Source organism: Kogia breviceps, chromosome X, assembly GCF_026419965.1.
Source record: "Kogia breviceps isolate mKogBre1 chromosome X, mKogBre1 haplotype 1, whole genome shotgun sequence".
Taxonomy (NCBI): Eukaryota; Metazoa; Chordata; class Mammalia; order Artiodactyla; family Physeteridae; genus Kogia; species Kogia breviceps.
Genome location: NC_081330.1, coordinates 65,911,095 through 65,925,949, shown reverse-complemented (window position 1 = coordinate 65,925,949; position 14,855 = coordinate 65,911,095). Strand labels below are relative to the sequence as shown.

Below are 14,855 nucleotides of genomic sequence, written 5' to 3'. Positions count from 1 at the left end.
AGGAGAGGTGAATGTTCATTAGAGGTTGACTGGATGTTTATTAGTATAGTTCTGATTTCTAATCAGTGACATTAGCAGGTGATTACTTTTATATAAATAGTTAAAAGTAGGTTGAAAACCCTGGGCTTGTGACTTTTTGGTCTGCCACCTAATTTTGCCTGTCACCTAATCAAAATCACTAACTGTGAAAATATTTCAAAGATGTATTTCAGTTTGGGAGCTGAACAACCTCCAATTTTAACCACTCTTTCAACATCGATGTTATTCTTTACAGTCTTGCTTCTTTTTATTTTATAACACCGTGTCTCTACTTCCTTATCTGAGAAATCTCAAGTATTTAACCCCTTCAATCTGAATGCATAGTTCATACTATTTATCAGCATGTTTAAATAAAGTGTGCATCATATCTTTGAACAAATGCGCTATTTTACTTACCAGACAATTGAGGCAAAATAATAACAATTACAATTCCTTCAGGGGTTGAATCGAGCCAAATTCAAACATGGATTTGATAATCTACATGGATTTGATAATCCAAAGCAGGATGTTTTATAATTCCTACTTCATTTTTGTTCTTCCCACATATCTTTAAAGTCAATTAATTCCTCCTGCATTTCAGCAGCCTGGAGGCAACTATCCAGGTGCCTAAGCTAAAATTTGTTTTAGAACAAAGGTCATGGACCTAGCTGGGTCAACTTTTTGGGGATTTTGATTCTCCATATTGATGTCATGGTCTTTTGTCTTGGATAATTGAGAGGTGATAAATTACCCTTGTTATTGCAAGTAATTAAAGAGAGGCTGGTTGCCCACTAATTTTCAGACATCTGGGGAAGATATGAAACAAATCAGTGGCCCCTATATGATGTTTCAAGGACAAATGCTGGGTTGGCTATATCTGAATCTTATGGGCATCTTTTTAAAAATACAAATTTCAGGCCCTAAATACTGAATCGGAATCTCTAGAGGAGACATCAGAAAATCTAAGGAAGGTTGTAATTTTTTTAAACTTCCCCAGATGACTGTGACAATCAGTGATGTTTGTGAAGCTGTGGTTTACATCAGAGCCTCTCAAATGTTAATATGCCTAAGAATCACCTGTGGTTCTTCCTAAAGTGCTGATTGTGTTGCAGCAAGTTCCAGATGGGATCTGAGGTTCTTTTGCATTTCTAAAAAGCTCTCCAGTAATGCTGGTTCATGGATCACATTTTGAGTAGTCAGGGGCTAGATTACTTCTCAGGTTCCTTCTAGCTATACTGTCTTGTGATTCTAAAGTGTCTGATGGAACTTGTGACTAATCACCCTCATTCACATCAGAACTTTCCATTAAAGATAATAGATTTTTCTACACATAGGCTTTTTTTTTCAAAAATTTCTAGACCATAATTGGCTTATTTTTTTTTCATTTGCATCTCTGATTTTGTTTCTCACCTTTTAGTTTACGACACATAACTGAAAAAGTCCCAGAAAGATGATCCATCCAAGTTAATCATCTGTGAAGAGTTGTGGACCCACTGAGTAGTAAGGGAAACCTTTCTTCTAGGTGAGCCAAAAAAAAGAAAAACAGCCTGCCAAACACCGGTAAAGAGATGACTGTCATCATATGGGAATTTGAAGAGCTACTATATGGCACATTTATGATCAAACGGGAGAGGATCAACTGTTATGATGTCCCAGAAGGCCTTTTAACTGAGTAAAGAAGAAGGGAAAATTATAACAGCTTGTCATCTCTGCTTGCACATTAGACTTCAATGTAGTTAATGTAGACAAATCCAAAGCAAACATGCAGATAGTTATTTGAAAAAAAAACCCAAATCATGCATAGAAGCCCAGACCAATGCAATAAAAAGGAGGTTATTCAATATTCAGTCTCCCCAGCCCATCGATGATCAGTCTTTTAGAAAGAGAAGGAGTAGATTATAAATTTAGGTTTTTAACCACCATTTAGCAAAGGCAGTTTCTCTAGAAAGAAACATGCCTGCTAATGACACATGTGCTGGGACAGATGGATCCAATACAGATTTTCGATACTTCATCTATGCAGTGACATACACTTTCATTCTTGTGCCAGGTCTCATAGGGAACATATTAGCCTTGTGGGTATTTTATGGCTATATGAAAGAAACCAAACGGGCTGTGATATTCATGATTAACCTAGCCATTGCTGACTTACTACAAGTCCTCTCATTGCCACTGAGGATCTTTTACTACTTGAATCATGACTGGCCATTTGGCCCTGGCCTCTGCATGTTTTGTTTCTACCTGAAGTATGTCAACATGTATGCAAGCATCTACTTCTTGGTCTGCATCAGTGTGCGAAGATTTTGGTTTCTTCTCTACCCCTTTCGCTTCCACGACTGTAAACAGAAATATGACCTATACATCAGCATTGCTGGCTGGCTAATAATCTGCCTTGCCTGTCTGCTATTTCCTCTCCTTCGAAGCAGTGATGACACCCCTAGAAACAGAACCAAATGCTTTGTGGATCTTCCTACCAGGAATATCAATCTAGCCCAGTCTGTTGTCATGATGACCCTTGGTGAGTTGATTGGATTTGTCACTCCTCTTCTGATTGTCCTGTATTGTACCTGGAAGACGGTTTTATCACTGCAGGATAAATATCCTGTGGCCCAAGACCTTGGAGAGAAAAAGAAAGCCTTGAAGATGATTCTAACCTGTGCAGGAGTTTTCCTAATTTGCTTTGCACCTTATCACTTCAGTTTTCCTTTAGATTTCCTGGTCAAGTCCAATGAAATTAAAAGCTGCCTAGCCAGAAGGGTGATTCTAATATTTCATTCTATTGCTTTGTGTCTTGCTAGTCTGAATTCCTGCCTTGACCCTATCATATACTACTTTACCACTGATGAGTTCAGAAGACGGCTTTCAAGACAAGATTTGCATGATAACATAAAACTCCATGCAAAATCATTTGTGAGCAGCCATACCACTTCTACCTTGACAACTGAACTATGTTAAAAAAAAAAAAAAAAACTGGATGTGGACTGAAATGCAAGTATATCAGAACACACCTGCAATACCCCAAGCCGCTGGGAAGTAATCATGGGAAGTACTCACAGCTTTTCAGTTATGCTCTATCTTACCCATATGAGGATTTCACATCTTCATAACACAACCTATTTAGAGCATTACACTCCACTATCATTTATGTCGAGATGTCCATGTAGTAATTTGTCATGAAGTCTTTAAGACTTAAGCTATACAATTTCAGTGACATACTATACACATATGATCTCAACTAGAGCCAGCAGTTGTAGCTGTGAACCTAAGACAAAGAGAGACTATTAGGTTGAAGTCATTATAAGCACTTAGTTTTGTTACAATGGACACTGAGTTTCTTTGTATTTAGAAGCAATGTAATTGTCTATTTATACTAGTAATCACAGTTTATATCCCAATATCATATTTTAGTTGTCTTTAAGTAGGATGGACATTATATTATTCTGCAAAAACAGTGTTAAAATCATGCACCATTTTTATCTCCATATGTGATTACACTCTAGAGTTTGAAGACTCAAATAGCTATTTCCTTCATTTCAATATCAGTATGAAAAATCATCTGTCACATCTATTAATAGAATGAAAATCTGAACTCAGGCCTCTGGTATATTTAAAATAAGAACAAGAAATAAATTCACATACTCTCTATGACTGTATAAATTGCCATATTTAACCTAACGAGGGCAGGTGGCTTGTCAAAGTTCATACAATGTGACCCAAATTGCCTTTAAAGGTCCAGGAGAAAGCATATAGGTGATAATCATAGTTCTGATTCTCTTAAACTACTTCCAGAGAACACCTCTGAAGATGTACGGATCTGCCAAGTAAAGGAAATGTCCACCATGTTTCTAGAGTGACATCACGGTACCTCTGACAGGTTACTGCACTTTCTGAGCTTATGGAAGAAGTAGTGCACTAAGTTTAGGCCACTAAGTTTAGGCCAGAGCAAAAAGATGAAGTTATTTCTTATTTTTAAGTTAGGTGGCAACTGTCAAGCTGCATTCACAAGCCAGAGTAGGTTTGGAGGCAGCCAGGCATGTGGACCATAGAGTCTTCAGTAATTTTACTGGCCCATCTTTGCCCCAGTCATACCATTGTAAGGCTAGCACAGCCTCCCTCCCAGCATCTTGGGAAGTCAATATTTTCCCCTTTTGAGAAAAGTGCAGAAGATTAATTTTGGTCACATTGGACGCCCATTAAAATGACTTGCCTGCTACCTGTTTAGTACTAGTATGCAGGAAACAGACGGAGGATATGAGTAGTAATTTAACCTGAGGTCTTAAATATTAGAATACTTTGAAAAATATTTTGGCAAAAAGCTCTAAGTTTCAAAGTGTGCTTTAGTTAAAATCTGTGTGCCATAAAATGAAGAAACATGGTACTTCCTATCTGGAAGGAATGTAAAAAATCAAGGAAGAGCTCCATCATATTTACAGAAAGGGAGTTATTTTAAGCACACAGTTACAATACCAGTATGTTTGGGGAAAAAATATCTGGTGAAATCAAAATGGATTCTAATATCTAAGATGAATGGAAATTTTTCTAATGTTTTCTCTGGGCAAGTGTTGATTTGCTTGTACTTTGTTATTAAGATATTACCCTGGTAGAAGATTGACTTTGTGCTGCTAGCAGTAGTGTATGTATTTATATCCTAATTATTCATCATAAATTACATATTTTGATGTGTTAAATGAGTTCTAAATGAGTGTTAAATTGTGTTTTAAAATGGGTAACTGTAATTATGCCTGGTCTCTTTGCTTTAGAGTGATTTGTGTTTGAACATAATTCAGTGTTGTAATGGGATTGGAAGTAACAATTTTGGGGGTACTTGTAATGAAAGGGACTTGTCTATACTATATGTGTTTATTATTATCTATATTAGTATGAATTACACTTTTTAGGGTCATTTTGGGAGACCAGTGATTTAATTTCATTAATATATTAATTTTACTTTAAACATATCTATTATTTTAAACAGGAGGGAAGTATATCCAGGAGTTTACTTAACTTCTTAGAGGAAATGTTGAGATTATAGCCCATTTATTAGGCAGTCCAGAAGCCCTTGAAAATTATTTATATCATTTGAGGAAAAGGCAGAAAGAACAAGTGTCCAGTATTCTTATGCTGCTTAGCTAGGACCACACCTTCTCTTCAGGCCTGCCCATCTAAGTTTGTATTCAATGCTATGATTTACTTTATCAAGCCCTCCTCATCATCAGTATGTTTTGTCTTCTGTCCTATTCCCTTGTTCTAGTCAGTAACTGATAAATTTATACACACTAAGGTACTAATGACTAATGTTAATATTAATTTGCCAAGGGATATCTGAATTCTAGGCCTTAGGGATGAACTTTAACTCAAAGTGTAAATCTCTCACTTTTAATGGAGGGATTAAAGACACTGAAGCAGACTGGAAAGGAAGATATTTTGAAGAAAGTGAGTCTTACAGCAGTGCCTTTCAGGTTACATATAGTAAGTGATCACCTAATCTTCTTACAATAATGGGGATGCTAAATTTTAAGAAATATATCTACAAGCATGACTATCAGTTTCTCAGATCTCTGCTTGTTTTATTTTTCTTTTTGACTTTTTCCCCTTCCAACTCTGGATCTGATTTCCAGAGAAAAGTCTAAACTAGGAGAGAAGTACTGTTGCAGCTCCCATCCAGACAGCAGCCTCTTGAGTGTCTCCTTTCCTTGGAGAATTTTCTCTCCAAACCTCCCATTTGTCACTTTCCAGGTTTAATGAAAAAAGTAAAACCCTCAAAAAGTAAACACCATCAACTACAGCAATATACAATTCAAGATAAATGAACTCACATTTCCTATTAAAGTTATTTGAGTTCTGATTGCAAAATGTGCACACAATTATTCCAACAAATATTTTTTTAAAGTGGCTTTCTAAAAACTTTTTATTCATTTATTTATTTATTTATTGGCTGCATTGGATCTTCATTGCTGAGCATGGGCTTTCTCTAGTTGTGGTAAGTGGGGGTTACTCTTCATTGCAGTTCACGGGCTTCTCACTGCTGTGGCTTCTCTTGTTGCAGAGCATGGGCTCTAGGCACGCAGACTTCAGTAGTTGTGACACGTGGGCTCAGTAGTTATGGCTCACGGGCTCTAGAATGCAGGCTCAGTAGTTGTGGCGCATGCACTTTGTTGCTCCAAGGCCTGTGGGATCTTCCCGGACCAGGGCTTGAACCCGTGTCCCCTGCATTTGCAGGCAGATTCTTAACCACTGCACCACAAGGGAAGTCCCCAACAGATATTTTTAATATGGAGTGATTTCCATGTTATTATTATTGTCATTATTGTTATTGTTATTATATTCAAATGATTTATATATTTTCATTGTCACTTGGTTTAGGAACTAATTCTGTTAACCTGTAATTCCATGAAAAGGAGCCAACTGCTCTAGGAACAACAGATCAAACTACATTGGTCTGAAACTATGCATAAGTGGAACTCCTGTGCAATGTCATTTTTCTGTCATCTTTTTGTTCTTACTCCCAAAACACTGTGAAAATGTTGCACTTGGAATGTATTTATGTCTATAATTTATAATATGCATTTTAATAATAAAAATGGTCTCTCAATTTGCATAGAACATTTTTGCCTCTAGAATTCAATGTCACTTTTTCAGCAAACTGATGTAATTGATGATCTTTGTCAGTGTTCTCACATACATGGATGTAAGTCTCCTGAGGCTCTACTCTCCCTTTCTCTCTGGAGTGGTGCATTCTATTTTCAAATGGAAAGATGAACCACTTCCCCATCCTACCCTACACCTGCCATCCACTCTTCCCATACTGTTCACACCCTACTAAGATTATTCCCCATCCTCACTTGTTGACCAAGTTTATCCAAATGACTTAAATACCTGTACCTGTTAAAGTATAGCCTTTGGGCAGAAAAGGAGATGAGGGAACAGAAGGAATGTTTTCTCTTTAATCTTAAGGGTTTTTAACACCCAATAGTTTGATTTTTCTTATGGATTAGCAGGGAAAAGGTGTTATCCTTCACTGTCTCCCTCTGCTCTTCTCAAAACAGATCTACATAAAACAAAACAAAACAAATGGTAAAGTCAGAAGAATTGTTTCTGGCTCTCCTCTCATCCTAGTTATCTTTCTTCCACTTTAGCAACTCCCTCCTCATCTCACCTATATTCCTAATGCTTTCAGGAGACCCAAGTATCTTCTGCAATAACCAAGTTGGTATGAATTACACATTTTGACTGCTACAGAAAAGTGTTCCTAGGAAGTGGTAAAGGCTTTCCTAAGGAGAAATTTCTGAGGTTTTGGTAGACTTGAAGAAAATAATGGGATATAAATATGGGATTTGACCCACACATCAAATGTCCTTAAATAATGTACATCCCTCCTACATGCCTTCTTGAAGCCACCTCACAAGTAATTTCATTGCCTTCACTGTACCATATTTTGAGGGGGAAGAAGTGAGAGATAAACTCTCAGGTAAATGTGGGTCTTTCAACTTATTTATTCCTCCATAATTAAAGGAAGTGATGTGTGTTTGAAGGGCAGGCAGTGAGCTGTATCTTTGTTGAACTTCACAGATAATTTCTTCAGCAGAACTTCCTCAGCCTTCAACACTTGATTTTTCCAAGACCTTATTTCTTCTTCTATTTTTTGCTGACTAAATTCTCTTCATCTAACTCCTTACTGAACATCCGCTTATTCATCTATAGGCATAGTCCTTATTTAAGGCCTTACATTTTCCTTCTTGGATCTCTTCAAGGAATAATAGAGCAACTGTTCATTGGTGGGAAGTGGGCTGTAATTAGACCTATCACTCTGACCCCAATATCTTCCTTTTTGCAGGAGTTTCAGAAGCAGAGCTGAGAGGCAGATCTAGGATCTCTGTTCTTCAAGTTTGGTTCTGTCCCACAATGGAAAGATGTTTTTCAGCCTTTCCTAAATAATGTTGAATATTCACAACTTGAACAAAGACCAGGATCATTTATACCTTTTAAAGTGCCAATCTAATGAGAATAAAAAAATAAACAAAAACAGCTTGAAACAATAATGATCCAAGTTTGAGGCTCAGGGAATGAAACTACGAAGGAAGTAATCTTACTATAAACTTCCTACACCATACCTGGATAAAGTAAAACATGGTAATAATGGATTCAAAATAGTGTCACTAAATAAGTTTAACTTTTTCACCCAGATTCATATAAAGATAGATATGTAGATATATATAATATGTATAACTTATATATATGTATTTTACTATGGAAAAATTCAAATATATTCAAAAGAAGAAAAGAAGAACAATTAGTATAAGAAACCCTCATGTACCCATTACTCAGCTTCAACCACCAACAACACATGGCCAGTCTTCTTTCCTCTATGTCTGCACCCACTGTCCTTACCCCAGATTATATAAAAGTACATTCCATACATTATATAATTCAAAATTTTAATATTTTAATAAGTTATAGTACCATTTAAATGAGCTATTTAATATATGATCAAAAGGGGTAAGGGATAAGGACTGATTTTAGATGTTTTTTCAGTAATGACATCAAACACTAAATTCTAACAAGTATAAAAATTTACTTTTTATCAATCTGAACCAGTTCCAACTTAGATAAAATAGTCTATTAACCTGATCTTGTTTGCTTTAGCTAAGCCTTCCTTCTACTGCAGAAGTGTGATACAGAATAATGTTGATTTCAGTTCAGGGATCCCTCCATCCAAATTTTTTATGACTCTCATGGGAAGGAGTCCAGCACATTCAGGTCCACTAAAAGTAAAAATATCACTGCTGACAGCTTGAATTTCTACATTTTTGTCAAAATCGTCTACTAAACAATACTTCTAGAGCAGTATTAGAATGCTTCCATGTAAATGTACATTCTGACATTTTTCTGAGACCTATGTCATTGTTATGTAAACTCTGTGAATACTGCTCATAGTTAGGTGGCTATATTTCTCTAAAATTTCCCTCAGACACTTCACATTTTCTTCCTTTGAATCTTTTTTTATAATCTCTATTGGTTAGGCTATAGTTTTATCTGTGATTAATAGAAATGTGTTTTAAACTAGGTAGAAATGTATTTCTCTTTCATGTAAAAGTCTTAGCCAGTTGGTGGCTTTTTTTGAAAGATATTTGGATATACATTTCCTGTCTTATAATTCCAACACATTTGGGGTGTTTTCTTAATCTGAATGGTGCAAGTTTTCCTATCACATTCACATTATAGCTAGTTGCATAGGGGAATGAGGAAAGGGAGACATGCTTTTTTTTTTTAAGGGGGTGACTGGAAGTGTTGAAAATCCTTTTTGCTTGCAACTCACTGGTTACAAATCAGCTACGTGGTTCTGCTAAGCTGCACAGGAGACTAGAATATGTAGTCATTATTACAGGTTGCCATATGCTAAGCTAAAAATTCTTTTATTATAGAAAAAGAAAAACAAATATGATGTAACAACGTGTATTATCTATCATTCCATGGATATCAGAAGTACTAGGGATGTCATTTTGCCCCAAGAATTCCATACAAACCATAAAACCCAGTAGTCTCTTGTATGCTCATTCCATGTTATAAAACCATCACTTCCCTCTAATGGAGCAGCAAATTCTCTTCCCTTTTGAGGTTATCTTAAATCATCCAATGGCACTTTTACCTACAGCAAAAGGAGGGGCAACCTCCAGAAAAAAGTTTTAGTGGGAGTGTATGGACAACACTTAAAACCTGCAACATGGGGGATCAAAAAGGTTATGGGAAGTGATTGCATTGCTCAGGATCCCACCTATACTTTCTTTACTCTGTTCCCAGAGAGGACGCAACATTTCCTTTTCCTGACTTCCCACCAGTCAGCTCAGATGCAAAGCATAGGCTTGCCCTCAAACTTGATTGGTCCAAGGAATTAAAATTTCTTCAAAAAGTGTCTTGCAGTACCTGTTTCTTCTGCCTAGAATGTTCTTCCAACAGTTACCTTTTCCCTTCCTTCAGTTAAAGTTTGTCAGTTCTCAAAGTTGACCACCCTAACTAAAGAGCTCCCCACCCCTCTAGACACAAATTCATTTCTTATAAGTTATCTTGATTTTTTTCTCATGGCTTCTTATAATTTGTACTTATTTTATTTATTTGTTTATTGTTCACCTGCCCTACTTGAATATAAGATTTTTTTCTCCTTTGTGTCTACAATGCCTACCTCACTACTTGCAACGTAGTAGACAGTAAAAAAAATATATGTTGGGAGAGTGAGATCAGTGACATGATAGCATAAGACATTCCTCCTTGGTATACCTGTTTTAAATCAACAAATTAGACATCCATACACCAACAAGAGCACATTTGTGGGAACTTCTTGACTTTGTACATTGCTCTAAAGGACCCAAGTTGTCCACCAGTGCAGATAGTAGGATATAGACAGATCACCATATGGGTTGCAGAACCAGCATAACCAGTATGACTGACTGCCTGGACTCCACTTGCTACTGTTGGGCAATAATTGGGTGAGTAGAGAATTCAGCAGATATTTACCCTCAAGAAAGGATTTGCAGAACTCCAGCCTACTGAAGGGAGAATCTAAAAAACTTTGGGTAAGAAAAAAGAAAAAAAGGAAAAAACATGAATTTTGTCACAGTGGAGATGGTGAAAGAAACTTTCTCACTGCTGTCCCACCCCTCAAAAGGCATTGATTGTGGCTGGTTTATCTGGTGGAGGTGACCTCTGCTGTGGAGAAAGAGAGAGCTTCCCCTTATGCCAGCTAAATGGGATGATGCTGGAGAAACCAAGTTCTCTCCACCAGCACCCAGAGTACTAAGGTAGGGGCTCTGAAACTGGGGGAATGGAGCATATTAAAATAGAGACAGATTAGAATTTCAAATGGCTTTGAGGGACTTGGCCTCAGCAGAAAGTCCATCCGCATGTCTCTAGGAATGCCACAACTGGAGATTTATCTATTAGGTCCTCAGACTCCCTAAAAACACCTCACCAAGTGTTAGACCGAGACCTCCCTCCAGTCTGCTGCCAGTTCCTTGTGTGTGCTCCCAAATACATCATGAAGAGCAAGCTCAGGACACAGAAAGTGTGCTCTGAAAATAGGCAACTCTTTCTCAAGGGAAAAACAAAAACATGCGTTGTAGCACTACTTTCTGAAATACAAAAGAGAGGTTTCTAATAGCCAGCCTTGTTAATTACAAGAACAAAAGAAGACATAAAAGCTTAGTTAAGGAGGCATCTGCTACTTCAAATGTGAAAGCAGAAACACAAAGCTACAATTTTTTTTAATTCAAGGAAATATGGCATCACAAAAACAAAATGATATTTCGCCAGCAACCAAACTAATCTAATTAATATAGACTTCAAAATAGCTGTTATAAAGAAATTTGATGAGCTACAAGAAAACTCAGAAAGAATTCAACAAATTAGCAATAAAAAAGTTATTTACTAAAGAGTTTAAATTACAAAAAAGAACCAAACAAATTCTGGAGCTGAAGAATTAAATAAATGAGATTTTTTAAATGCCATAAAAGGCATCTGTAGCAGGGCAGACTTGATGGGAGAAAAAATAAGTGACTTGCAGGTAGAAATATGAAAATAATGCAGTTAGAAGAGGAGTGGGAACTAAGAGTTAAAGAGTGAAGAAAGCCAACCAGAGCTATGAGATTCAATAAGAAAGGCAGATATTAGAATAATTGGCCTTCAGGAAAGAGAAAAGAAGGAGAAGGGAGCAGAAGTTTGTTTAAAGAAATAATAGATGAGAACTTTTCAGACCTGGGAAAAGACTTGGACATGTAAGCCCAAGAAACTAATAGAACACCCTGTAATCTCAATGTAAAAAGACCTTATCTACGGCTCATTATAATGAAACTGTCAAAAATAATGATGAAATCATCTTAAAGGCAACCAGGGAATAAAGGAAAGTAACCTACAAAGGAAACTCCATTAGGTTATTACCAGATTTCTCAGCAGAAACTCTACAGGCCAGGAAAGTGTGGAATGATATATTCAAAGTGTTGAAGGTTAGAAATTGCCAACCAATAAAAATTTATCTGGTAATGGTATCTTTCAGATAAGAGGGAGAAATAATGATTTTCCTAGACAAACAATTGCTGTTGGAGTTCAGCACCACTAGATCTGCCTTGCAATAAATATTGGAAGTTCTTCAAGCTGAAATGAAAAGACACTAATCAGTGGCAGGAAAACCTATGAAAGTACACCACAACCTGGTAAAGATGAAAGATAGTCAGATTCAGAAAACTGTAACTCTATATTAGGATGGTGTGTTAACCAGTCAACTATAGTAAAAAATGGTAAAGGAGAAGAGTAGTAAAAATAATTGCAGCTATAATAAATTGTTAACAATTACATGGCATAAAGAGAAGCAAATTATAACATCAATTACACAAAAAAGAGGAGTAAGAGTGGAGTTTTATAGGCATCCAAACATAAGTTGCTATCAACCTAAAATAGACTGTTCAGAAACCTAGAGTAGATCCACAAAAGACAAAGAAATGGGAAACAGAAAATACCACCATGGAAATTAACCAATTTACAAAAGTATGCAGAAACAGAGAGAAAAAGAAACAATAGAAATACAAAACAATCAGAAAGTAATTAATAAGATGATATAAATAAGTCCTTATGTATTAATAATTAGTATAAATATAAATGGATTGAACTTACCAATTGAAAGGCACACAGTGACTGGATGGATATAAAAATTACGTGACCCAACTATATACTGTCTAAAAGAGGCCCATTTCAGATTTAAGGACATGCATAAATGCAAAGGGAAGAGATGGAAAAACATAAGTCATGAAAGTGGAAACCAAAAGATATAACAACCATAAATATGTACACACCAAACATTGGAACACCTAAATATATTAAGTAAATACTAATAGATCTGAAGGGTGAAACAGACAACAATGCAGTAATAATAGGGGACTTTAACACCCCACTTTCAAAACTGGATGAATCATCCAGACAGAGAAACAATAAAGAAACAATGAACACAAACCATACATTATACCAAATGGACCTAAAAGACAGCTATAGTATATTCCATCCAACAGCAGCAGAAGAAATATTCTTCTCAAGTGCACAGAGAGCATTCTCAGCGATAGATCATATAAGACATAAAACAAGTCTTAGCAAATACAAAAAGATTGAAGTAATATCTAGTATCTCTTTTTCTTTTTAAAAAAATTTTATTGGCGTATAACTGCTTTACAATGGTTAGTTTCTTCTTTATAACAAAGTGAATCAGCTATACATATACATATGTTCCCATATCTCTTCCCTCTTGTGTCTCGCTCCCTCCCACCCTCCTTATCCCACCCCTCTAGGTGGTCACAAACCACTGAGCTGATCTCCCCATGCTATGCAGCTGCTTCCCACTAGCTATGTATTTTACGTTTGGTAGTGTATATATGTGCATGCCACTCTCTCACTTTGTCACAGCTTACCCTTACCCCTCCCCATATCCTCAAGTCCATTCTCTAGTAGGTCTGTGTCTTTATTCCCGTCTTACCCCTAGGTTCTTCATGACCTTTACTTTCATTTTTTTTTGTTAGATTCCATATATATGTGTTAGTATACGGTATTTGTTTTTCTCTTTCTGACTTACTTCACTCTGTATGACAGACTCTAAGTCCATCCACCTCACTACAAATAACTCAATTTCATTTCTTTTTATGGCTGAATAAAATTCCATTGTATAAATGGGCCACATCTTTATCCATTCATCCTATGATGGACACTTAGGTTGCTTCCATGTCCTGGCTATTGTAAATAGAACTGCAATGAACATTTTGGTACATGACTGATGTTGAATTATGGTTTTCTCAGGGTATATGCCCAGTAGTGGGATTGCTGGGTCATATGGTAGTTCTATTTTTAGTTTAGTTTTGTTTTTTTTTGTTGTTTTTGTTTTGCAGTCCATGGGCCTCTCACTGTTGTGAACTCTCCCATTGTGGAGCACAGGCTCCAGATGCACAGGCTCAGCAGCCATGGCTCACGGGCCCAGATGCTCCATGGCTCGTGGGATCTTCCTGCTTGTTCCTGTCCTTAGAGGAAAAGCTTTTAGCTTTTCATCATTGAATATGAAGTTAGCTGTGGGATTGTGGCCACTATTATGTTGAGATATGTTCCCTCTAAACCCACTTTCTGGAGATCTTTTATCAATAATGGAAGCTCAAATTATTATTAATTGTTTTTTATTTGAGTATAGCTGCTTTACACTTGTGTCAATTTTTGCTGTACAGCAAAGTGAATCAGCCATACATATACATATATCTCCTCCTTTATGGATTTTCTTCACATTTAAGTCACCAGAGAGCACAGAATAGAGTTCTTTGTGCTATAAAGGTAGGATCTCATTAGTTATCTATTTTATACATTGTAGTGTATATATGTCAATCACAATCTCCTAATTCACCTCACCCACCCCTTCCCCCTTGTTATCCATATGTTGGTTCTCTATGTCTGTGTCTCTATTTCTACTTTGCAAATAAGATCATATATAAAATATTTCTAGAGTCCACATGTATTTGTTAATATATGATATGTGTTTTTCTCTTCCTGACTCACTTCACTCTGCATGAGAGTCTCTTGGTCTACCCATGTCTCTGCAAATGAAAAAAATTCATTCCTTTTTATGGCTGAGTATTATTCCACTGTATATATGTTCCACATCTTCTTTGTCCACTCCTCTGTTAATGGACATTTAGGTTGCTTTCATGTCCTGGCTATAGTAAATAGTGTTGCAATGAACATTGGGGTGCTTGTATCTTTTTGTTGGGTATATGCCCAGTAGTGATATTGTTTTGTCATATGGTAGTTCTATTTTTAGTTTTCTAAGG

The 14,855-nt window shown here is 36.4% G+C and overlaps 1 protein-coding gene across 1 annotated transcript; it reads left to right on the top strand.

The window, feature by feature from the left end:
• The first annotated feature begins 1,971 nt into the window (after positions 1 to 1,971).
• Positions 1,972 to 2,973, top strand: GPR174 (G protein-coupled receptor 174). The gene has a single exon (XM_059050757.1). The coding sequence runs from the start codon at positions 1,972 to 1,974 to the stop codon at positions 2,971 to 2,973; it is 1,002 nt and encodes a 333-aa protein (XP_058906740.1).
• The last annotated feature ends 11,882 nt before the right edge of the window (positions 2,974 to 14,855 follow it).